This window comes from Quercus robur, chromosome 7 (assembly GCF_932294415.1).
Source record: "Quercus robur chromosome 7, dhQueRobu3.1, whole genome shotgun sequence".
NCBI classification, from domain to species: domain Eukaryota; kingdom Viridiplantae; phylum Streptophyta; class Magnoliopsida; order Fagales; family Fagaceae; genus Quercus; species Quercus robur.
The window spans coordinates 40971481-40996549 of NC_065540.1; the positions used below are offsets into that span (position 1 = coordinate 40971481).

At 38.5% G+C, this 25069-nt stretch overlaps 4 protein-coding genes and 1 pseudogene across 17 annotated transcripts in view; all 5 read right to left on the reverse strand.

The window, feature by feature from the left end:
• LOC126693456 (F-box protein At3g07870-like) overlaps window positions 1-25069 on the reverse strand; it is a 157807-nt gene that overhangs the window by 17341 nt on the left and 115397 nt on the right. The window lies entirely within an intron of this gene.
• Window positions 1-25069, reverse strand: part of LOC126693458 (F-box/kelch-repeat protein At3g06240-like) — a 54043-nt gene that overhangs the window by 16201 nt on the left and 12773 nt on the right. The gene's annotated exons all lie outside the window — the stretch shown is intronic.
• LOC126693453 (F-box/kelch-repeat protein At3g06240-like) overlaps window positions 1-25069 on the reverse strand; it is a 130287-nt gene that overhangs the window by 8977 nt on the left and 96241 nt on the right. The window lies entirely within an intron of this gene.
• LOC126693464 (uncharacterized) lies at window positions 17183-18406 on the reverse strand. Of its 3 annotated transcripts, none has more exons than XM_050389451.1 (3): window positions 17735-18406; window positions 17550-17634; window positions 17183-17421 (listed from the first exon to the last, which is right to left on the reverse strand). In XM_050389451.1, the coding sequence occupies exons 1-2, from the start codon at window positions 18369-18371 to the stop codon at window positions 17585-17587; spliced, it is 687 nt and encodes a 228-aa protein (XP_050245408.1). In that variant the 5' UTR covers window positions 18372-18406; the 3' UTR covers window positions 17183-17421; window positions 17550-17584. The 3 variants fall into 3 exon arrangements, with proteins under 3 accessions (XP_050245408.1, XP_050245407.1, XP_050245409.1); XM_050389450.1 differs by having other exon boundaries at window positions 17183-17468; XM_050389452.1 differs by having other exon boundaries at window positions 17539-17634.
• Window positions 22441-22551, reverse strand: LOC126693823 (U6 spliceosomal RNA; annotated as a pseudogene).

Here is a 25069-nt window from a genome sequence, read left to right on the forward strand (position 1 = left end):
TTCTATCTGTTATGGTTATTTTTTAGTCTTCAGATATGAAGGAAATTCAAGCTTCCATATTGTTATATTTGATAAGACTGCCATTGAGATTCAATATCCATGTAGGAAGAATTGTAAATTGGAAGATCATCAGGTAAAAATATCAAAAACTTAGATGAAGATGATACAAACATTTCTTCCTTAATGTACAAACCCATAAAACATGAAGTCAGAGAAAAGTTTGTTCTTAAAAAATTACAGATTATGTCCAGAGGAAGAGAGAGAGAGCAATCCAAGCAGCCAAAAAATTGAAGCCTAAAAATCCTTCTTTCATGGCCACATAATATGGTGAGCCTTTATACATAATGTGATTATGATGTTCTCTTAAATATGGCTTGGAAACATATATGGGAAGCAAGTATATTATTGGGAAGCAATTTGTCACACATCAATGTCTTGTGCTATTACCCTCCATCAAAACATATTAAGCAATGAGATTCGGGGAAGGCTGGGTTGCATTTTCGAAAGACAATAATTTAGAAAAAGGAGATGTCACTGCCAATGAGGTGATCGAAAGGACTCCTGTTGTGATTAGTGTCTCAATATTTCACTTGGTTGACCATCAGAGTTTGGACAAGGATAACCTATTTAAAATTTAAACTAGTGATGTTTATGCTTATATTTAATTAGGGACTTTGATCACTACTATGGTTTATTTCTCTGACCAGTTTGGTATGTCTTGTTCAAAACTATTCAGAATTCCTGTGCTTCATCTGACATGACTTGTTGAGACAGTACTGAGCTGTGTTCAATGTATCATAAACTTTTCAGCCATGCTCTGCATCCTTGAAAACGGTGCATTGCAAAAGAAGGCATATCTGTGTATTGACTGGACAGGGTTGAACAGTGCGAAGCTGTTAAGCAGCACATGTAGCACTACGAACAACATCTGTGTACCAATGGTGGACAGCTCACACCCAAAATTGATGCATAGCCAATTCAGGGATGCTCTGCCTCTTCGAAAACGATGCATTGCAAAGGGTTGCACATATGTGTATTCACGTGAGTGGGGATGGGTACATGTGGTCAGGGTTCAATAGTTTCGAGATGTTGAGTATCACATGCAGAACTACATCAATCAAGTGTAGCAATGATGGACAGCTTACCCCCAAAAATTTGCTTACACTTTTGAAGGGTCCTCTGCATCCTTGAAAATAGTGCATTGCAAAATGTTGCATATCTGTTTATTCACGTGAGCATGGATGATATGACTGGACAGGGTTCAATAGTGTCGAGTTGTTGAGCAGCACATGCAGAACTGCGAACATGACTTCGCCGAACAGTGCCGAGCTGTGTTAGCCTTTTCCAACCTCACTTGCCAAATGCTAGTATTACGAGCAGTGAGTGTAGCAACAGTAGAGAGTTTTATCCCCCTGTTTCCCTACAAACTTTTCAGGGAGTCTTTGCAGGTAGAAAATGTAGTTACATTTTCTCAACATCAATGTAAAATTACATGAAGAAAACTATGCTTCCAAGTTTTACATCAATGGCTTCCGATCATCACAATTGCAATATTAGGGAGCTTTCAAGCAATGCTACAACAAACCAATAACTTGAATGAAACATTTGAAAGGCTGATCAGGCTTTTAGGCCTTTACTCTATTTTTAAGCAAACCAAATATCGTTGTGAGAGTGTGTTGGGTGAGCCATATGGATTTTCAGTGAGTGAGTGGTTAGTCTGGTTTGGACGAGTCTTTATGTAATGTATCTATATAAAGTAGGACACTATTACAACTAAGATACACAGATACGTGCATATTATATCGTGACTCAAACAACTCATATAAAAGAATTATTCGAATTATTGAATCATATGCGCGGTTGGTCTATGTGGTTTGGATCAGTCTGTATGTATTGAATCTATTAAATTTTCCTACAAGTAATGTGCAATAAATATAATTTGGAGGCATTTCACTTCCTAAGGTTTTCCCTACATTACAAAGCAAAGGACATTGTTCGTCCATGACCCACATTACTTGAATGTAGCAACAAAGAACACGTATGAAAAAAATGAGAAAGTGATTTCACATAAACTTAGCCAAAAGTAATAAACAGTTAATCTTTAGAGTTGCAAAAGTTGAACATACATAATCATCATTTGTCACACATTAACAATAACATCATGTATTGCACATAATGTGTAGACATTAACAACAACGTCTAATGTTCGTAGGTAGAAATTTTTGGAAATCATCATTGCTTGAATCTGAGAAGTCTGAAATATCTGTTTCATCATCTAACGCAGTAATTTCATTAATAGACTTCATGGCTCGCTCTTGCGCCTTCCCCTTTAGATGCTTCCTAGCTTTTTGGATTGCGTGAAAACGGTCTAGTCGCCTTTGCATTTGATTGTTCTCTTGTTCAAGACGAGCAAGTATGTTGGCAGGTTCATCTCTAGGTAACTCGGCAAAGCGTGCCTTAGGAACTCGTAACCCGTGCCATCGACAATACACCTCTAACTCACACCTCTTCTCGTATAGGGTTGACCATGGTGGTTCTGCTATAGTGAACTCTATTGCGGTGGTATCTGTACTTAGTTTTGTAGGTTTGCCGACCATGATGTGTCCGACGCTTCCAAGACTCTCATATGTGTATATTGGCATATTAACGAAATCTCTCTTCTTTCCAACTCATTTTCCTCCATAGTGGTCTGTGTATGTATGTAGTTGTTGATCTGTTGGAACTTGTGATGATGCATTTGTTGAAGTAGGTCCAAACTTGTTTCGCATTGTACGATTTGATGTTGAGGCATTGCGACTCATAGCTTAATCAATCTACAAAGTTAGCAGGGTAGAAAGTTAACATTATATCACTGGTGCATTTATAACCTCATTTCACGGTCCAGGCATTACAATTTCACTTATTAGGGCCTGTCATGTCAAACCCTTCAGGAAAAACAATATATGAACAGGATTTTAAATGTTCCTAATGTCACATCAAAGGTGGGCAGTAGTTGCAACAGTAGATGTAAATGAGACATCTGTGCATCCAATTTCACAATTCTGTATTCACGTGAGTGTGGGTGTGAAACAGTGTCGACTTGGGTATCCACATCGTGTAGAGCACCGAACATGACTTGACTAAGCAGCAGCGTCTGTTGGCACATGTGCTGCGATTGAAGGAGTTTGATATGACTACAGTTGGTGCTACAGAAGCAGGCTAGTGACGTGTGTTTAGAGTTGGAACTTGGTCACCTTCAAACTTCGCTATATTAATTGTGTTTTGTCTTTCACCAGCAAGTTCGCAATATTAATTTATTAATTATGTTTGGTCTTTCACAAAATAAATTATGAAGATCATAGTGTTTTCTGTGATTTGGTCATTTTGAATGTCTGTAAACATCATGGTGTGTAAATATGACGGTGTTCATTATCTTTGGTCATTAAACATTTACAGGTTAAAAGCATCACTTTGGTCTCAGAACCATCACTCTTACAAATTACGTAGCGTCATAGGCTGAAACACTGAAATTTCTCTTGTAATCGTAGCCAATTGATGTGAGACTGCATTTGAGGGAATACCTACTTACTCGACTATTCGATCAAACATCGTGGTCAAAGACTTGTCGGTTTGAAGCGAGGCCCAATTTGGTCTGAATACCACATCTGTTATACCGTAGATGTTGGTGGTGGCTTGAGCTCCTGGTTATATCTGTTTAATTGTGGACTTTACCTTTACAAAATCTTAAACATCAGGGTGTTTATTATCGTTGGTCATTTTCAAGGATGGTAGTCAAAACGCTCTTCCCATAATTCGTGACTGTTGGTTAGAAGAGATTGCACATAGGTAAAACCATGTTCAACCCTGAAACTAAGCTCTCAAACAAACGTGTGCCATAATAATTTACAGGTTGAAAGCACCACTTTGCTCTTAGAACTTTGATGTTAGTGGCTTGAGGTCACTGTTATATCTGTTTAATCGTGTTTGGTCCTTCACAACATACTTAAACTTCACGATGTTTATTATCTTCAGCTCACTGTTATCTAATATATTATGTAAGGGGCCACCACTTCAGGTTTGGATTCCTCATATTTGATTAAAAAAAATCCGTTAGACCTAATGCTAGAGTGAATGAGGTCATGCCAAGTGTCGCTTTTATCTTTTTCGACGAGTTTGCACTGCAAGGTTTCATCAATAAATTTTGTAATGAAAATATGATGCATGAGGAATAGTCCAAGCGAGGATCAAATTCAGAATAATATAATTGCTGATTTAAGATCGACAAAAATATCCAATTAGTGGAAAATACATGTAAGCTCAGCAAAACCTCCAATAAAAATAGTTGCCTGAAGTCAAGATATAGCTTCAGCCATTGTTCCAAGGAAAATCTCCTAGGTGGTTCATCGTTAATATCAAAACCTGTAAACGAATTGTGCTTTCACAAAACCTTCCATTTGTATTAATAATTACTATAATCTAAAAACACGTGATCGTCGTACAGAATTATGAAATAAATGTTATTTACACACAGACTTGGATCTACTTGATATTATATAGAATCACATAATAACATAAAAAATTCTTAGACCATTACATCCATTTCAATAATACTAATGATAGTAACGATGGGCATGAAACTAACCATCATATTAATATATCAAATTACTTTCAACGGATACCATGTTCTTCAAATTGCCACTAAAATAAAAAAATATAGAACTGTCATACAATTCTCCAAATATGTTATAGCAACCACGAACTGAAAATCGTCCCCCCCTTGGGTACAATACCCAATGGGAATCATCAAGAGTCAGATGGTGTAGAAGGTGGAACAGGACGTCTATAGTGAGCTAAGTCCGCTCGCATAGCTCCAACCTCGGCAAGAAGACCATGTAGAAGCTGACCATGGGCTGCCTGAGTCGTCATAATGGTCTCCATCATAGCATGAAGAGAGGGAGGAAGAGGGCATGTATGCGCTGCATCAACAGTGTCAACATCTATCTCATCATCACCATCCTCGGCAACAACAGATGTGGGATCCCCATGCATGTCCTCATCTTGAACATCTCCAGTAGTAGACCGTACTCGTGGTCTGTTGGATGGACCAACACTGAGGTCGACAACCTTCTTTTGGGCAGTTCGCTGTTTCAGAAATTTGGCTCCTATAGGGGCTTGGATGTGAACCAACTCGTGGGAAGGAAAGTTCTTTAATCCTAAATATTTGAGGACCCTATGGATGAGAACTGGGAAAAACAAAGCATGCCTCTTATACTTGCTCCTACGCACCTTGACAATGGTTTCGATGAAAAGGGAAGGAAAACAAATGGAACTATTGGTGACAAGGGCGTAAAGCAAGATACACCTGTCTACAGGGATTGTATGGATATGAGAGATAGGGAAAATGTTGTGACAAGCTATCCTAAAGAAGATATAATTAAGCTCAGTCAACTCACTTGAGCTAATACTTCGGCCAGAATCCCGATTGTTTGATCGTCCACAAAGAACATCCATAACATCATCAATACGAGGAGACATAGAGTTTGGATAAGTAGGTGTACAAATTATAGGTACATCAAGGGCTTTAGATACGTGCTCCCTAGTTATTGTAAACGGTACACCACGTATGGACGATGCCACCTTGTGACCACCAAGATCCTCATGCACCGATAGATTCGAATAGAATTCTCTAATCAAGTCAGCTGGAGGGGGTTGTATGTTTGTACATAGGGACAGCCAATGCCTAGACTGTAGATTCTCACGAACAAAGGGATGCAGTTCCTGTAAATTGATTTGCCTTTCTCCCCAAATACGCCTACGCTTAATCAAGGTTTCAAAGGTTTGCTCATTTTCTGGCGTGAGGAACCTTAATTGATCAAACACCACTTCAGGTTCGGATGCAGCTTTGCATTTTCCCCTCTTAGTCCTCTTCGGACCCATAACTAATCGATGGTCAGTAGTGCAAACACGATCAGCTCACACAAAAACAGAACCAAAATGAAGTTTGAAGCAGAGAACAAAAATTGAAGAGTAACCAGCTACCATGTGTAGAAAATCATGCACACAATATACTGTCTAGAGCAGTTTACAACAACACAATGAAAACCAAATATTCTTATTCACGGGTTGTTTAGTTGGTGCAATAATTGTAATGCATTTTGGTCTGAGTCAATAATTTGAAGTTAGAGACCTAGAGTATATAACAGAAGTCTTATCATATAGGAAACATACAAGTGGATTTAGGAAATGACATATATCATACCATCGTAGCTACATGTAGTAAGTTTCACCAGCTTCTACAAAAAACAGAAAATAAATTGAACAATGTATAGTTCAGACATACAACCAGCATATATCTATACCACACACATATGGAGCCACTGGCAAGTTCATTTTGTGGAAGGAAGACAACCTATGACATAGGCAACCTTACTAACAACAATGCATTTGACTAGGCAAACACCCAATTTCATCACAATCTTCATAGACATAGACATAGAAGTGTGAAGCATCAAAATGCAAAATTTGAGAATAATCCACCAACAATGTGTAATTTCAAAGACAGCAACCGTTAAAAGAGTCTTACTATGTAAAATCCTCGACGAATTTGCGCGGGAAATTGTGGGTTCTAGCCGGATGAAGCGAGAGCAATCGAAGATGTAATTTCGGATAGCTGCAAGTTCTGCAGAACTAGGGAAGAGTTAATAAAAATGGGTAATAGATTGTAATGTCCATATAACTCGATTTTCTGGAAATCGAGTTACATGCAATCAAATTTTCAGCACAAGGGCTTGCACATAAACCGACTGTCCGTAAATCAAGTTATGTGTAGCACAAATAACAAGAATCCAGTTAATTGTGGAACGGCTTTCTCATAACTCGATGTTGCAAACAATGAGTTAATTTCAAATAACTCGATTATACATAACTCGAGTTATTTTTCTGGGCCCCCAGATATTTGGACTGGTCCAGATGCAGTCCAAGACGAATCGAAGTTTAAAGGTAGGCCTGCCACAATACTCGATTCTACTTGAATCGAGTTCTGTGCAGTGGACACTCACAAGAATTCAAATTCCTCGAGATTTGGAAAATCGAGTTATGTTGTACACATGCACCCACCCAGCCCATATATTTGGACTGGTCCAGATGTAGTCCAAGAGGAATCCAACTGTTTATGGCTACCTCGCACAAAACCGAACTCCGGTAAAATCGAGTTATTTGCAGTAGAATATCTCAAGAATGCAATTTCTATGTGTAATGGCTTGCATATAAATGGATACATCATAAAGCGAGTTATTTGCAGAGTTACTCAATTTTGTAGAACTTGAGTTATTTTCACTGGTCTCCCTTAATATTCCTGTTAGGTGTAATCATTTCTCAACATTAATTGACAATAACAAGTAGTCTTCTAAGTTGTTCCAAAAATCATGCGGAGCCTTTTTATTTAATATTTTTTATTTACTTCGTTTTTAGTGGTATGATTCTCAATAAAATGTAAGTTTCACAGTTTTCATGAAAATTTCTTTTTCATGAAAATTTCTTAAGAAAATGGATTTAGAAATAATCCAGACTCATGATTCCTTATGACAATGATAGAATTACTTGCATTTCTACCGTGTGGATGACCCACATTCATAAGCAGTTAATGGCAGCAGTTATGATAGGAGTCTGACAGATGTTGTTTGCAGGTTTGTTTAGTTCAAAGATGATGTTTTTCTATAAATTTTGGTGTTTTGAATGCTTCCATGTATCCTAAATCTCTCTCCTTTTTTATTTTCCCCTTATATTCATCCTTGCGTTTGCAACACTACTGTTCTTTTGAAGGACTACTGCAACAACAAAAAAAAATATCATCCATTTTGTGTAGATTTAATTTCAATATAATTTAATTATCTTATCCAGAAGCATGAGTATGGTCTCTAGTTTATAAATTTAAGCATACCTACAAGCTTTCCTTCCTGAACAGCATTCGGCAGAATAATCTTGAAAAAGTGTGGGGACCGATCAGCAGGACCATCGTCGTTGTCTCTTCGCCATTGAGAAGCCATTGTTCTGGTTCTCCAAACTTTTGCTGAGAAGAAGTTGAACAGTTGCTGCTTCGTACGTTTGAGCACTAAATAGTGGGTTGGTCATACACATAACCCGATTATTAAGAAATCGAGTTATGTGTACTGGGACTAAAAGGAGTCCATGCTGTGCGCACTGTATCTCAGAGGAATCCATGTTGTGTGTGGTGGTTTGGAAGTCCATTTGAAGTAACTCGATATCCTGAACATCAGGTTAAAGTAGAATTACTCGATACTCAAGAAATCGAGTTACATGCGAATAACTCGCTTATAAAGAAATCGAGTTAAGATAATTGGACTGGTCCCGAGGCAGTCCAAGAGGAATCTAAGTGTAGACAATGGTGATCAACGTGTCTCGATGCTATAGATATCGAGTTCCTTTCAACATAACTCGGTAACAACTAAATCGAGTTAAGTTGACTGGGCTTCCTGACCCAGCCCAGATAATTGGACTGGTCCAGAGGCAGTCCAAGAGGAATCTAAGTGTAGACAATGGTCTTCAACGTATCTCGATGCTAAAGATATCGAGTTTTTTTCAACATAACTCGGTAATAACTTAATCGAGTTAAGTTGACTGGCTTCCTGACCCAGCCCAGATATTTGGACTGGTCCAGAGGCAGTCCAAGAGGAATCTAAGTGTGCACAATGGTCTTCAACGTATCTCGAAGCTACAGATAGCGAGTTCTTCTCAACATAACTCGGTTATAAGGAAATCGAGTTACCTTGACTGGGCTCAAACACCTAGTCCAGCTATTTGGACTGGTCCAGATACAGTCCAAGAGGAATCTAGCTATGTAGAGTGCTCTCCAATGTAACTCGGTACCCTATAAATCGAGTTATGTTGAACGTAACTCGGATATAGAGAAATCGAGTAACCCAGATACTTGACAATTGAGAATGGATACAGTCGAAGGGGATTGAAAATGGACTGCAACGTAACTCGTTAGCTGGAAAATCGAGTTTCATTTAGTATAACCTTTCTACTTGTAGTTTTGCTTGCGACTTGCACTGTTCACACCCATTCAGTATCGTGCTTATTCATAGTAAAAGTGGACCTGCTGACAACCATGCTATGAACAACAAGTCATCCATACAAATCATAACCAACCACATCCATCAGTAACATTCCCCCATTTGCATTACGCGAATAAAAAAATCATCCATATATACAAGCTTATTTGTAAGTAAAGAGCCTCTATGCATTTAAATCAGTTGATGTACAAAAATAAAAAGTTCCATTTCTGCATTTTAAACATTCTTCACAATTGTAAGTTGAAACTTGGACAGCATCCGCCAACAATGGTTTTAGGCAAACATGGAGTCATAGCATTTGAGTGACACCTTCTTTTTGTTCTTTTCAGAAGTTGCCTCCTTTCTGAGGAGTAGCCAACACAGAAATTAGTATACAACCCATGGTAATTAATAAATTGAATTGACAAATATAGAAGAGCATTCAAGCTTGCCTGCTTAAATGAGGAGCATCTACAGTTACACCTTGGCAACAATTACAAATCTGCAGCAAAACATATACAGTTAGGGAAATAGAGACCTCATGAATACTAGAATATGTACACCACAAACAATAAGATTGAAAGAATACTACAAATTACTGCCCACATCTTAATTATAACTCATATAATGTAATATCTAAACATGTAAAGAAGAATAACTTATGATACCCCCTTGTTACTATGATTTGTAATTGTTACCTGCTACATAGCACCATGGCTTGTTGAAGCCACATTTCGAGTTGGACATGTACGACGGTTATGACCCTCTTGGCGACACAACCCACACTTCAACTTTGGTCCATTCTCAATCCACAATGAGGTTGGCAACTCCCTATCCTCGTCATCCATCTCATTGCGAATTCTCGTGGACTTGGGCCGACCTTTTTCACGGATCAACCGCTGGTTTGGCATCACGGTTCTCCTTTCTGCTGGCTCCGGCCATTCTAACCTATCTTTTAGTGGTTGGAATATAGGCTCATAGCTGTGATACCGTTCTTCAAGGCGGTAGAAATGATCCATATACTCAGTGGCATCATGGTTGTGTTTGGCACAAACTGCTATCAAGTGGGAACAAGGGATCTTGTTTGCTTCCCATTTGCCACACGTGCATGTCATGTCTATGAGGGAAACCCTATGGGTGTGATCTCCCCCGCCAGTGTTCAACAGTGAAGACTGTGTCTCCACTGTATATAACCGTTGTTGCGCACTCATCCTTCTAACAATATGGAGCTTCGCCTTCTCTTGATTTTCCTCGAACTTGTCATAGGCATATTTGCACCACACTTGCCCCTCTTCCAACTTCTCTAGGGTTTTGTTTCGACGTTCGTCAAAGTATGAGTTCACCTTGTAAAATGTAAACTTCACCATTGCAGTTATGGGCAAGCTACATGCGCCCTTAAGTACCCCATTGAAGCACTTTGACAGGTTGGTTGTCATTGCCCATATCGGTGCCCATGGTCATGTACAAGTGTCCACTTTTCTTGATTTACCTCCTTAAGATAGTCGTACGCAGCCGGGTTGACATTCTTGATGCAATCCATGGTGTTCTCAAACTTCCTAACTTGATTCGCAGTTGCTGCGTTCCATACCAAGTTCTTCAACGGCACACTATTGAAGTTAGTGTTAACATTGCTTACTAAATGGCGGAGGCAATACCGGTGATGGGTTAAGGGCGGTTGCAAGTAGCCCCTAGTGGTGTCATCAAAGCATGATTGTATCCCACGATGCCTGTCGGATATTATACACAAATTGGTGCGGTCTGTAACATAGGTCAACAGGCATGCCAAGAACCATCCCCATGTCTTCGTGCTCTCGCTTTCGACAACGGCAAATGCGAGTGGATAAACCTCGTTGTTACCATCTGTTGCCATTGCTATCAACAGCTTTCCTTTGTACTTGCCATAAAGGTGCGTTGCATCTATGCTTATCACCGGCCTGCAATGCCTAAACCCTCTAATACACGGACCAAAAGCCCAAAACGCGGAGTTGAATATACAAGTCCCCGGGACATTGGGGTCACACTTTAATGTGGTCACAGTATCCGGATCTGCATCAGACAATGCAGCTAGAAATCGTGGCAATTCTGCGTACGACTCGTCAAAATCCCCGTAAATACGTGCAACTGCCTTCTGTTTGGCTTCCCAAACCTTGTACATAGTTACATCATGCCTATGCCTTGCATGCAACATACTACGCAAGTCCCTTACCTTTCGGGTTAGGTCTTCCCGTACATACTTCTCAAGTCCAATGGAGATGAACTTTGAATCCATCATCCGCCCATCAGTTGGTAGCTGGAGGGATGAGCAACTATGGGGACCCTTACATGTACTGATAACCCACATCCTGTGCTTCTTGCTGCAATTGGCCCGAATTGACCACAGACATGCCTCATTCTTACACTGCACTACCAGCCTATTAGTGTCAGACTTGATGACCTTGTATTGCTTATTATGCTCCACAGAGTATAGGGTCAACACCTATTGAACAGAGGCTTTATTCTTGAATAGCATCCCCCTTGCTGGGTGGTCATCTTTATGCCAACTTGTAAGATGTCCTGTACCCAATGCAGGTGATGGGTCATTAATATTGTCCCATGTGTTTGATGTGAACCATTCTGGGATAGGAACTGTTGTAAGGCAATCCTCCTCGTTATTTTCGATCAGTGGTACATCTAAGACCTCCGCGTCGTCCACTGGTCCATCAGTATCAATGAACTCTTCATACACATCTCAGCTGGCATCAATATCAATTCCCCCGTCCATATCAGCTTGGACATGCTCATATGTGTGAGTAGACCCTCCCACATCATGTGTATTGGTGGCGCCCACCACTTCGGTGTTGTCCAAATGATCAACCGCACTACATGGTTGATTATTGTAGGGGAAAGGCGTGGCATAGGCAAAGGGAGGATGCACGTCAACCGACAATGAGTGTGGCTCTTCCACCCTACTGGCATGCTGCGAACTTGCACTACCATGGAACCCAACAGCCTCAACAGTTACATACAAGTCGGACGCTATGAACTCGGGGGTCCGCTTAATCACTGCCCACATCATGTCCACGTCAGCATCGCAACCCAACGGATTTGAGTTGTAGACAACCTGAGTACTCACAAGTATCTGGGGGCACGGTACACAATGGATATCTTATGTGACTCCTTGTCCAACCGTAGAGCTTCCATTATCTTCCGGTGCATTTTTCTCAAGTGTTTTCCCCATTTCAACTCAATGAACTTCTGCTTCACTGACTCGCCTTTATAGGACAGCCCATGCAAGTCATGGAAATACTGTTCCCCATCATAGTAAACGTAGAAGCAGTGACGACCCATGCCAGACCTGGATAAGGACAATTAATTGTGGTTATCATGCAGAAGATAGGGGGTTATGTTAATGCAACAGTAATTAATCTTTTACAGATGCACTATGATGCTATCCTAATTATAGGTGTACACACTTGATTCGTTTGGACACAAACATTGGCCTTTTAGGGGAGACGTGCCATAACAAAGAATCAGGGTGTTTGTAATATCGCTTGGTAAGGATGCAATATGGAGTAGGAAAATGCAAACATGGTCAGCAAAACTTGTTCACCTCGCAGGCTTTCTTTTTCAGAACCCACACAGTAAAGACTTTCAGAACTGAAAGAGCCATACAATTTAAACCTCAGTATACATTATACATCATTGTTAATATGTATGAATGAATGCATATGTCATCATATGAATTCACCGTACAATGTTTGTTTATATATATGTTTATTTAGAATGATTATATACATATTTACCAAAAGAATTCTCAAAAATAATTATTATATACATTACTATATAAAACTCGACATATTTAGGAACAATATGTATACAATGTCACTATCACACACACACACACATATAAGATTATTCTCACATAAGTCATAAGAGCACATAATAATTAATCGTTTCTTGGACAATTTTTTCCAGGATTTTCAATGCACTAACAGTTTTTGCAATTCCTAACAAAAATGTTTCAAAAAATTGGTGCCCTAAGCACATACATTATATGTAAACATACCTATACATGTGTGTGTGTATATATATATATATACATGTGATCATATATGGGTAGGTAGCTTTGTTTATATTTACATATATTTGCATATACATACATACATACATACATGTATATATATATATATATATGTGTGTGTGTGTGTGTGTGTGTGTGTGTGTGTGTGTGTATGTGTGTATATATATATACATATATTTGGGAATGCCACATATACATCTTATGATATGGGTAAGTACGTTTGTCTATATATACATATATCTATACATACATACATTTATGTATATATATACACACACATAATGTCAGAATAAGACAGTTGTAGAAAGCAATCCAAATTATAAGTAGTTATGTAAGTCAATCCATTTATAAGTAGTTATGTAAGTGAATATATACCTGTCAGGGAAGATGTGCCAGAACAAAGAAGAAGGGGACCACAGCAACAGCACGCCTGGTGAGGATGCAATAATGACAAGGAAAATGGCAGAAGAGTTAGCAAACTTTGTTCACCTCATAGGCTTTCTTTTTCAGAGACCAGACAGTGAAGGTTTTCAACACAGATAGAGCCAAACACGTGCATGGATTCTGAAATGTGGGGAGGGGGACAACATGACTCGATATTAAGGAAATCGATTTTATATAAAACTCGATACCACATAAATCGAGTTACTGTTGACAAGACGTATTGAAATGACGGCATTTCAGAAACTCGGTTAATTAGAAGTCGAGTTACATGTAACTCCGCATGCTATAACTCGATTTCTATAGAATCGAGTTTTAGCCCCATTTCCTCTACAAAAGCCCACTTCACACGTTAGAAGGTGCAACCACATTCTAGTGTAAAGAGTTCCCACCATTGCGTTTTTGTAGAGCAGGATGGGACGAACCTATGTTGTGTTTAACGGTCGTGTTCCAGGCATATACGACAGTTGGCTAGATGCGAGTAGACAAGTTCATAAATTCCCAAACGCCAATCACAAATCATATAAAGATCGAAGGGAAGCCGAAGCTGCATACATGGAGTATTTGCATGGTAATGGAATGGGCGTGCATGGTGGTGCGTCTACATCGTGGGAAACTCCAAACATATCAACCTCAACTCCACCTAGCACTTCTCAAAGCGAAGGAACCAACTATGGCAGTGGAGACATTAGGCACACTTTGTTAAGGTATCAGTTGGAAGTTGCCATTGAGGAGCGTGACCACGCAAGGAGGATCGCAACGTTGAGTGCAAACATGTTGAATGAAGTGGTGGCTCATGTTGTGGGGGATGATGAAGTTGATGCACCCACGAGACAACGTACGGATGCATGAATGCAAAAGTACGACTTCTTGTTGTGGTATTTAGTAAGATATGTATACTTCCAAGTACCATCTGTTGTCATGTGTGCTTTAAGTAGAAGTGTCATCGTTTTCTAATTGTTTCACTGGCAGATATGTATATATGGAAAAATAACCTTATTATTTTTGTTTTTGGACTACTTTGGTCTTATTCGGTCCATTATATCTACTTTGGTCTTATTCGGTCCACTGTGGTTTCTAGGAAAATCGGTGTACTACATTCTATTTACTCTATTTGATCCTATTCAGTCAGCTTTGGTCGTACCCCGTCTATTTGATTCACTGCAGTCCATTATTGTGTAGTTACAAAATACTACATCAACCTATACACAATGAGCCATGATTAACGAATGTACATGACGTAAAAAACAACAATGAATTGCATAACCTCTACATGAACGATTTGGAAATCCTCCTCGTTGGAGGATTCACTGCAATCCATACCAATCAAAGAGAATTCAAAGTTTAAAAAAGATAGGATTGGAATTATTCATACATGATAAATCGTCCAACATTAGAAAATTATCTAAATTCTTCAAGTCAATTCTGAAAATTTTAATAGCCACAATATAGAAAGTCCAGAACAAAATGACCATGAATAAAAATTGACACCAACCAACTAAAAAAACAAATAACACAGCTATATAAAGGTTCTTGAATCCCAAACACAGTAAATAAAACCCTAAAATTATGATGTACCTTGTAATATTATTCTGAATTAGAAAAAAAATGAACACTTAAAATTTAAAAGTTACGTAAAAAGTGAACATTACATGGAATACTACAGGTTTCAATAGATACATTACTATATCTTCCCTCTAGCTAGCTCCACTGGACAAAACAGGTTCATCTCTATGAGAGTGGTCTTGCCACTGTCAATTCTGCCAACAATACGTATTTTGTGCCCTTCCTCATGTGCAACTGATCCCCCTCAGAACAAGTGCATCAGCCTATATTTGATCTGTTTTATCAATGATATATAAAGCCATATTGTAAAGCCAAGTTTGAAGCAAATAACACAACTCTCAATCATGTGAAGATAAATACAAAACCAGTCAGATTGGTAATGAATGCCAAAGCATTAGTCCGCTTAGATAAAGTCCGGAAGAACAACTTCAAATCAAGAATCAATCTCACTTCCGTCAAAAGTGCAAGCATTCCTTTCCCACTAAATACTCCACAGGAGACAAAGAGGTATCATCATGTCTAAATTTTTTAGCAATCAAACCATGTAAAGCACTAAACATATGAGGATTACCCATGTCAACAGTTTGGTCAATTAATGCCAACTTATAGATCAGAAGTCTTATTAAATGCTTCTTCCACTTCTAACTTATAGGAAGCTCAAAGAAAATATGTTTGATGATCACCAAACAGACATGTAAGAAGAAAATTTTACAGCATCGTTAGTTTGCAAAATCTACAATTATTTTCATTCCCACATGATTTCAACACATTGCAGATAAGGATATATATATATATATATATATAAAGCACAATGAAGGCAAATAAATGGAAAAAATACCTGTATGCCCAACAAAATTATGTGTACATTTGCTTCCTCTCCAAAGTTTTAAAGTTGTATCACTTGAACCTAAAATCGTGGTAGCATAAAAATGAACCCCATAAGTTCATAGTGAAAGACATAGTTGGATCTATGCATTCCAATCTGATATAACCAGTTCCAACTACCAACAAAATCTAAAACAATATCTAGCAGAACAGTCATCTATTGAATCATATTATACCTGTAACAAGCTTGCCTGAAGGCAGCTTTATGAGTGCTTGGATTGCTGCCTTATGAGCCTCCCAGGATTCTGAAGGTTGGCCACTTCTCCAACGTCTTAATGTGCTGTGGTGAAGGAGACATTAGATACTAACCGAAAATTATTGAGAAAAATGCATATACCTTTGTAAGCATAGATAATAATTCAAACCCAAAAAACGGTAATACACAAACAATAAAAGTAACATTCAAACAGTATGCAAATTTTTCATTAATGCCTCCATCATTTCATTAAAGCAAATGATGGACAAGATTTGATTCATTGGCCAATGACACACACAACATATATATATATATATATATACTGAAAATCATAAAATAAGAAGGCTAATTGATGAAAAAATCAATAATCAATTAAATGTTTCTCATTGGGTTCCCAATTTGCTACCAAAATGAAAAGGTAATATATACAATGATAAATAACAATTACAAACCCCAAGAAGCGAAAAGAACAAAACATGCACACATAACTAAGATTTTTGCCGTTTTCAGCTTTGGGTAAGTTATATTGTGAGCTGCTCTAGAACAATGCTAGAAAAAAATATAAATTCTATTCTCCAAAGTTCCTACTAACGAACTTGTAATCAAATGTACACAGATCTAATCATTCTAGAGAGGAGGGGATTTAAAGGAGATTAAAAATAAGAAAATGGGAAGGAGGATGTACCAATCTAGGAATTGTAGGGAAGGCGAATCAGAAAATTAGGAGAGAGACACATACCTAGCCAAGCATTGTAGAGACTCGGATAAATGATTTGCTACAAAGGAGTTGGTTCTGCCATTGATCCGCATAAACTTCGTCATCAAACTCTTTTACAGAAAGTATCAAATTACTTCTTCTTGCTTATCAACAATACCACACATTTGTTTCTCACAAAAATAACAAAAATAAAAAAACAAATTACTCTCTTACAACCCACTTTATTGTAGCTAACAACATACAAAAACACAAGAAAGTTTGGCTTCAAATGAATACCAATCCAGACATTTGTCAAATTGCAATCAAAACTCCAAGTGCAGAAAAACTTCCTAATACATCAATAAATACAATACGCCTTATGGGTTTTCTCCAAAATATCAATTTCTTGACAACAAACACATTGACAGCCAGTATTCTCCCCAAGCAATGATCCAGAAATAGATGCACAGCCACCAAGATTCTCCCCAATTAGTAGAACATTTTGCATGCTTATTCCAGTCACCTATACACATGAAGAATAAGCACACAAGGACAATCCAGCTCAATGGCCTTTTCATGTCCACCATTGCAGTTAGGTCTAAAAAAAAAATACGACTTTAGAAGAAAAGTGAAACGTAACTATGCAGTCACCTATAGGCAGGAAGTATAAGCATACACTAAGGCATTTAATGATCTTTTCGTTTCCGCCCATATGCCCTGACAGGTCTAATCTTACCTGTTTCATCAGACACAACAGCATAATTAAATTAACATAATCAATCAAATGCACAGTACAAGTAGCTCAAGAAGATGGGAAGTGTAGACGAAGTACATACCATCACCAGTCCCGCAATCGGGAGCATGCGCACACGGGCGTCGCGATCTCCGCAAAGCCTCCACCGGCTCAATGTCCTCAGCCGGTATCTGCTCAATCTGTACAGCCTCTCCGTGGGCGGTTTGAGATGGAGCTGACATGGTGGGGTCCACATGCACTAGAGGCGGGGTGGGCATGCCTGGTGTGGGGACAAATATGCATCCACCATCATGGGCAGATCCACTGAAAACTGGGGGCGACATACGAGGAGGGCCCTCAAAGTCCGTGCTAGCACCATGGGATGTAGTGTGGGCTGGAACAGTGCCCTGATGATCGACGCTATGGGATGGCCCAGCACCATCGCCAGGCGTGCATCGTGGTGTCCTGCCGTCGTCATCAGACAGTACCCAATCAGTGCCAAGCCATGCCTCTTCTACACCCTCCTCATTCCCTTCCTCGTAGATGGGAGCCGACTCGGTCGTACGGCTGCGACCAGCTTGACCACCTCCATAATGTCCACCCCCACGAGACCCACCACGTTGCCCGCCACGAACTGGGGCCTGTGTATCAATGTCAACTGCTTCTGCAAGCGCATTCGCCAATTTAAGTCGGCCTAGCTCCTCCACAAGCTCTAGTGTAAATGTAAGGTCAGTGTGCATGTCAGAACCTTCATCGCACCTCTGTATAGACCTAATCATCGCCCGAACCTACAAAACAAGGGCGTCATAAAAGCAAGAACGCAAGTATGATGCAAAACTTGGATAAATTTGTTCCAAAATCAAAAGAAAAAGTAGCAAACATAGCTAATGAAATCCTTATATTACTTATAATTATGAAGCATCTTTAAAAATACAGAGTATAAAAATAGGGGTTGGCCCCCCCCTGTGCAAAAATTTATAGTTCCAACCCAACACTCAGGAATTTTCAGTTTCCTGTTATGTTTATCGCTATGCAATCTAAACATTGAGATAATACTTCTAAAAAACACGTATAGTTGGTTGTACATAAGTTCAATCTTAGCATAAGTGAAAATATCAGAATTTCACTTCTGTATCTAGGCTTCACTAGATTTACAACTCCATTAATATCACATTGCAATCAGGACACATATTTTGAAGTTATTATTTCCTAACGTACACGCCCAAATCAAATGAATTGAAAATATCAAACGCAAGTTTCAAGTTTCAATTAAGGGAAGTACCAAAAACTTAGAACATATATCATACTTGAATCTAGTATAAATGCACATCTCTTTGCTGCATACTTGCAAGATTTTAAATGACCTTTAAACTGTTGGGAATTGCATTCTACCAACAGTTTAGTAAGGGACTTCCCAATCCTAGAGGTAATATCTATCAAGGAATATGTAATACATTAATCAGTCCTGGAGGAAAGGCTATCTAAACTATCATGAAATGTGAATTTATCACTACTACACAGAGTTGCACCGTCCATTTTAAAGTACAAGCCAACCAAAAACAAAAAAAAATAAACAAAAAATAAAATAAAATACAATAAAACCCAACCCAACCTACCCTTTTTAAAAGTTGAATGTAATTATATGAACAAAGGTGTGGTCATCATTAGTCATTGCCCATTAACCATTTCTCATGCAAACAAATTGGATCAAGACAAATTCAGTTTGTTATGAACAACTTAAATCATGCAGTATTTTGACTTTAAAACATAATGACATGTCATGCAGTATTTTTTGACTTTAAAACAAAATGATAGAGAAACTTATAGAGATGTAACAACGATAATTATTGTGGACTTTTGCATGCATGATAAAGCTGCTGAGGATATTTAATCCAACAATGGTTTCATCCATAAAATAGGAATTGTTGCCTTACCATGAGTTCCCAATACGCAGACTCTGGTGTTATGTACCGCCTTGTGTGGCGATTGTATCACATCATGTACTCAACGAGATACGTATCATCATCGTCTAGGAGATCGGACCCGCGAACTACATTCACTCGGTTGGCCCATTGCCGAATAAAGGGATCATGTTCTACCTCCCAGTTCTTCTCCCATTTACCCTGAAGGGATATCTTGTGAAGGGTAGTCGACGTATCCACAACACTTGGAACTGGTTGCTTCATCCCAAACTGACGGAGGACTCGCTCAGGATGATGCCACTCCACTATCCAAAAGAATATCAACGGCACCTCGGCCCTCCAAATATGCTGCCCAGCAGTGCAATACGCAGGTAGGGAGCCTAGCGTATGCGTGTACGACTCCCATACAATCTGCATAAGTAGATTATGTTTGTGATAGTGAGACATCATACTAATTTAACATTATGTTTGTGATATGTAATATGCAAAGCATGGAATTTCTAGCTTCTAGTCGTACACAAAATCTTCAGGGATTATTGGGCAGAAACTAAAAGAACAACAAAATTGACCTGCAAAAAATATTAAAAGATCCAGGTTGTTCATGTCCACCATTTTCAGCCCCATGTTCATATGTTGGACAGGGTTCAAAGCTAACTGACACCATCAAATACTAGGGTTTTCAATCTGAACCAAACTTAGAGGAGGGTACTAGAGCATCCTTATGGCTGTAAGATGAATCCAAGTTGATGATTTCGCAAAATCTTTTTATCGTAATAGAAATATTGTGCTACATTAATTGCATTAGTCATTAACAATGTTTCAATGAATGAGAACAAAATGACTATTATAAGGTCTACTGAAGACATTGCATTTCAAGTACCACTTTATATTGCAAGAAATGGAAGCTATGTAAATTATTACATGGTATAATCCTCATCAAATACTGTTATTATATTTCTTATAAATTTTAGTGTTGGAAATTACGTAAGCCTTTTAGTTATCTCAAACTAATCATGTCAATGTCTAAAATTACATTCCTCTTGAAGAATATGGTGAGCAGCATATTTTGCACGCTTCTAAAATTATATGAATAAAGTACTCGTTAATAATCCATAGCTTTTAATAATTTTAGGACTATTAAGGCAGCTAAAGTGGGGACAACTTAAGGAGTTGCATGCTGCAATTAAATTGTGCTCTCCAACTTTGGTGCAAGGAGCACGAACTAACTTTTCATTTAGGTCAACAACAAGAGGTAATGTGTCAAGCGTCTTTATGTTTTCTCATATATCACTGATTAACAATTATTTGTTTCTTTAAACTTAGGCCATTGTTTTCCAAGAAGACAATCGAGGCTGTGCATATTCAAAATATACCACTTGAATACGTAAATCGAAGTCAAACAGTATTCTACTAGACTGTAAAAATATAACCTTCAATTCAGCAAAGGTAATTTATAACGTACAATGTAACAATGTTTTTTGCATCACAATAACAATGTTTGTAATCCTGGATACCCCTATGTTAGAAGAAGAAATACTAAATTGTCTACTTATTAGGCAGAGCAATAACTATGGTTTTAAGCTCATAACATTTTATTAATTAATTACAAGTGATTTCACAAGCTTAATTACAAACCGTACAAGCTTAAATTTTATTTGTTTAATCAAATTTGTAGCATATATTGAGACTATATGCAAAAACAACCGACTAAAGTAGAGCGTGATAGTAATCTGGTGCAATTGTACATATGAAACTTCTAGCCAAGAGAGTTCGATCGTACCTATGAAACTTATATCTATGCCCAAATGGAGCTCACACACTAAAACCACCTGCAGCACCAGTGGCACCAATGAATTGTAAAGAGCTTAGATTCACATTGACTACCTATGAAAACACCATCAACTAGAACATCCCAAACGGATGTTTAGATAACATAAAAGTTTATATTAACCTTAGATGGTCACTTAATACTAAATATTGCTATGTTCTGTCACAGGGGTAGTGAAATGCATAAACTCCAAACATTAGTAAGTTTTTGAAGGCAAAGCAACAATTGAGACTATCTTCGGTGCTCACTCTAGCATCCTAAACAACCCCAAATCTCACAAAGGGTTTAACCTATACCCTGGACTCTCGAGTTCCTAGTGGGGGGGCACTAATGGCTTTGTATTTTGGAAATTTCACAGTGTGGACCCAAGCAATGACAACCATCCAGCATTGGACAAGGACAAGCTATGGCAATGGCTTAGCCTATGGTCACTCTATGACATTCAACGCAGAGTAACTCCATCCTTTAGTTTGCTTAATTTCAAATTTCAATGAAAGCCAGAGAAGTGATCATGTGTTTTACGGGCCAATGATCAATAATGTCATCATTCCCTCTGTTTATGTACTTAGGCCAAAAATGCAAATTGGGGTTATATTTTTGCTCTCATGTCATGATTACACAATAATTAGATAAAATTTTCGTAGTTTAACATTTGCAGCTTTCCCAACGTTCTAAATTTAAAGAATTTTATCATTTTATGAGATTTAACAGCCAACTATATTACAACAGTGAAGAGAAGCTCTAACTCAGCAAATTTAATTCAACGAAAATCTGGAATATAATTGTGGTAATATCTAAGTCAACCACCAAAACTATAGCGAATCCAGAAGGTGTGAAATATTAATAAGCTTCAACAGTTCTAAAAAAAATTTCTATTTTAAAGCTTTAATATTGAAGTATAACAACTATCAAAGATTCAAACTCTCTCTAAAAGAATTATGAGCACAAGTCTGGGCTAACCTGTTGAGCAAGACTCCAAAACGCATGTAAAGAAGCAGAAAGTGCAAAAACAACGAAGAAGACAGTGAAGCAGAATTCACGCAAGGATTAGGGAAAGAAAAAAATTTGGACCATTTCTCGATTTATGCGTGTCATCCTTGCGCAGGGGCCATGCGTTTTGAAAATATCATTTGTATTCTAATATGCCTTGATTCCCTTGTTCTGAAAAGACCCATATTTGTCAAGTTTATAGTAGGAAATTTGTTGTTTAGAATTTAATTGATATCTTCTGCGTTTACAATCATTCGCCTTATATAAAGTCTTAAGAAATATTGTTTTGAAATTTTTTAGTTCATTTTCATAGCAGGCTAAAAGTTCTATTTTCTCATGTTAAATAGGTTGAAACGGTGTATAATGACATAATCAGAAAATGAACACAAACTTTTGATTCAGTTAGTAGCTGGAAAGAATTTAAAGATGTCATCGTCAGTTTCGAAGATGCATCATTAAAATCAAATGAATTACTTGAGCACACAAATACAACCAAAGACAAATCTGATTATCTTTGGTATACTATTAGGTAAATTCATTTCTCATTGAATTATAACCAATTACATAATCCAATATGTGCGTCTTCTCTTCATTGCATCAGCTTAATGACATTTGTAACAATTGGTGGAGTTTTTGTTTTTTGGTTGCAACACAAGTTTGAACTCACTATCTTGCACTAAACCAAGACTTCATGCTCAATCTTTTGCGCATGTTGCACATGCTTCAAACATCTTGGAAAAGGGACAATTTATTCTGTGTTTTTTTTTTTTTTTTCGGTGTAAATCACAAACGTTTCCGTACATAATGAAGAATATAGCCAAATTCTACTTTATATATATATGACTAAATTTATATATAACCCATTGATTTAACCCAACTTAACCTGAGTCATGTGAGTTGGGTTGCATTGGAAAAAACCCTTCAATCCAACCCAATTTGGAAAAAACCTTTTGATTTAACATTCAAGAATTTTTTACTTTTGTTTTACTTTATGTAAGGACGAGCAAGTATTCATGCAGGTGCTACAAATGGAAGTTCTAATGTGAAGTACTTCACGATGGACATTCCAATTGAGTTAAATGATGGGATGGAAATCCAAGTATCAAACAAAATGATTGGATGGTATTATGAAATCAACTCATTCCTACAACAATCCAAGAATTCAAAATAAAATAAAAATTGAGGGAAACGAAAATAAAAGCATGTGCGGTGCATTTGAGGGAAATGTGCTCGGCCCGTAGTCATAAGAATTGAGGGAAACGTGGTCATAAGAATTCAAACTAAATTAACCGAATACCTGCTCGGCTCGTACTGTAGCCAGTGACGCCCAGTACGCAGCAAGGACGTGTGTGGCATGCTCTGCGGTGCATTTTGGCCCGCTCCACCTACCAAACATGAGGTGTCGACAAATGCTCATTACTGAACCTTACATTTAACAAACTTTGCTTTTATATTTCACATCCATATACTAAGCATTGATAAGTTTCTTTCGTTTGTTAGTTTGGCATATTTTTAATTATATGAAAGAGACAAATAACGAGAACTCAATGAACGTACCTAATGGCAAGGGGCCCTGAGTGCACTGGCGGTAGAGGCAGCCTCACAACAGGGCATAATTGTGGGAACCTTGAATAGGCCCATAGCTGCACCAACAAGAGTGCTCCTCCAATTTGCATCGCATCCTTCTTCGATGCACCACAAAGTTGCCTATACAGCCAGGCCAATGTTGCACTACCCCAGCTATACCGTCTCGCATTGCTGACTGGGTTGAGCAACTGCAGAGGCAGCAGTGAGACCCGGTCCGCAGACCTGTCCATGAACAAGAGGGCCCCCATCCGTACAAGTAGGTGGTAGCGGGCATGTTGCTGCACGACTTCGTCAGCAGCGTCCACAACTAAGGGATCGGCAAACTGTGCATCAAGCCAGGTGTATCTTATCCTCGCCCCAGCAAGGGTAGACTTGTTTGAGTTTGGTATCGGGGGTGGAGGTTTATGGCCCAACAACTGTTCGCACAGCTCACTCCATTTGTAGTCTGTCTTCCCAGTGACAGGCAACCCATCCACCGGAAGCCCCAGCATCACCTCCATATCTTGCAAGGTGATACCCATTTCTCCATGGGGTAAGTGGAACGTGTGCGTCTCCGGACGCCACCGCTCAACCAACGCCGTGATCAAGGCGTGGTCAACCTCCATATCAGGAACCTTGAATAAACCAGTCAACCCTGCTGCATCTATGTGTTGCATGATACGTGGATCTAACCCACCCTGTGGCAATACACATTTACGGTGTCGAACCTTTATCATGCCAGGCGCCTCCTGCACACGGACGAGTATTGTGTTAGGAGATTAAACACGAGGTAATTATAAAACAAACATGTATTAATAATACTACTACATACCTCGTCAGCGGCGCACCTCCAAAGTGGACTTGACCGATGATTCGGCTGCTGGGCCAACTGGGTATCCACATCGGGTCCAGGCCGCACTCTATCTAGTGCCTGCATATCTAACATGGCAGCAAATACATTGTTAGCAATTTTCTAACAAGTAAACCACATTTAATATAAAATAAAAGCATAGATTCAGTAAGACATTATATTTTGAGCACAAGATTTTCAACATCACTTCTTAAATAAATAAGAACTTGCCATAAAAAAATTATTTCAGAACTATTTAAATCACTTCTTAAAGCTTCGGAT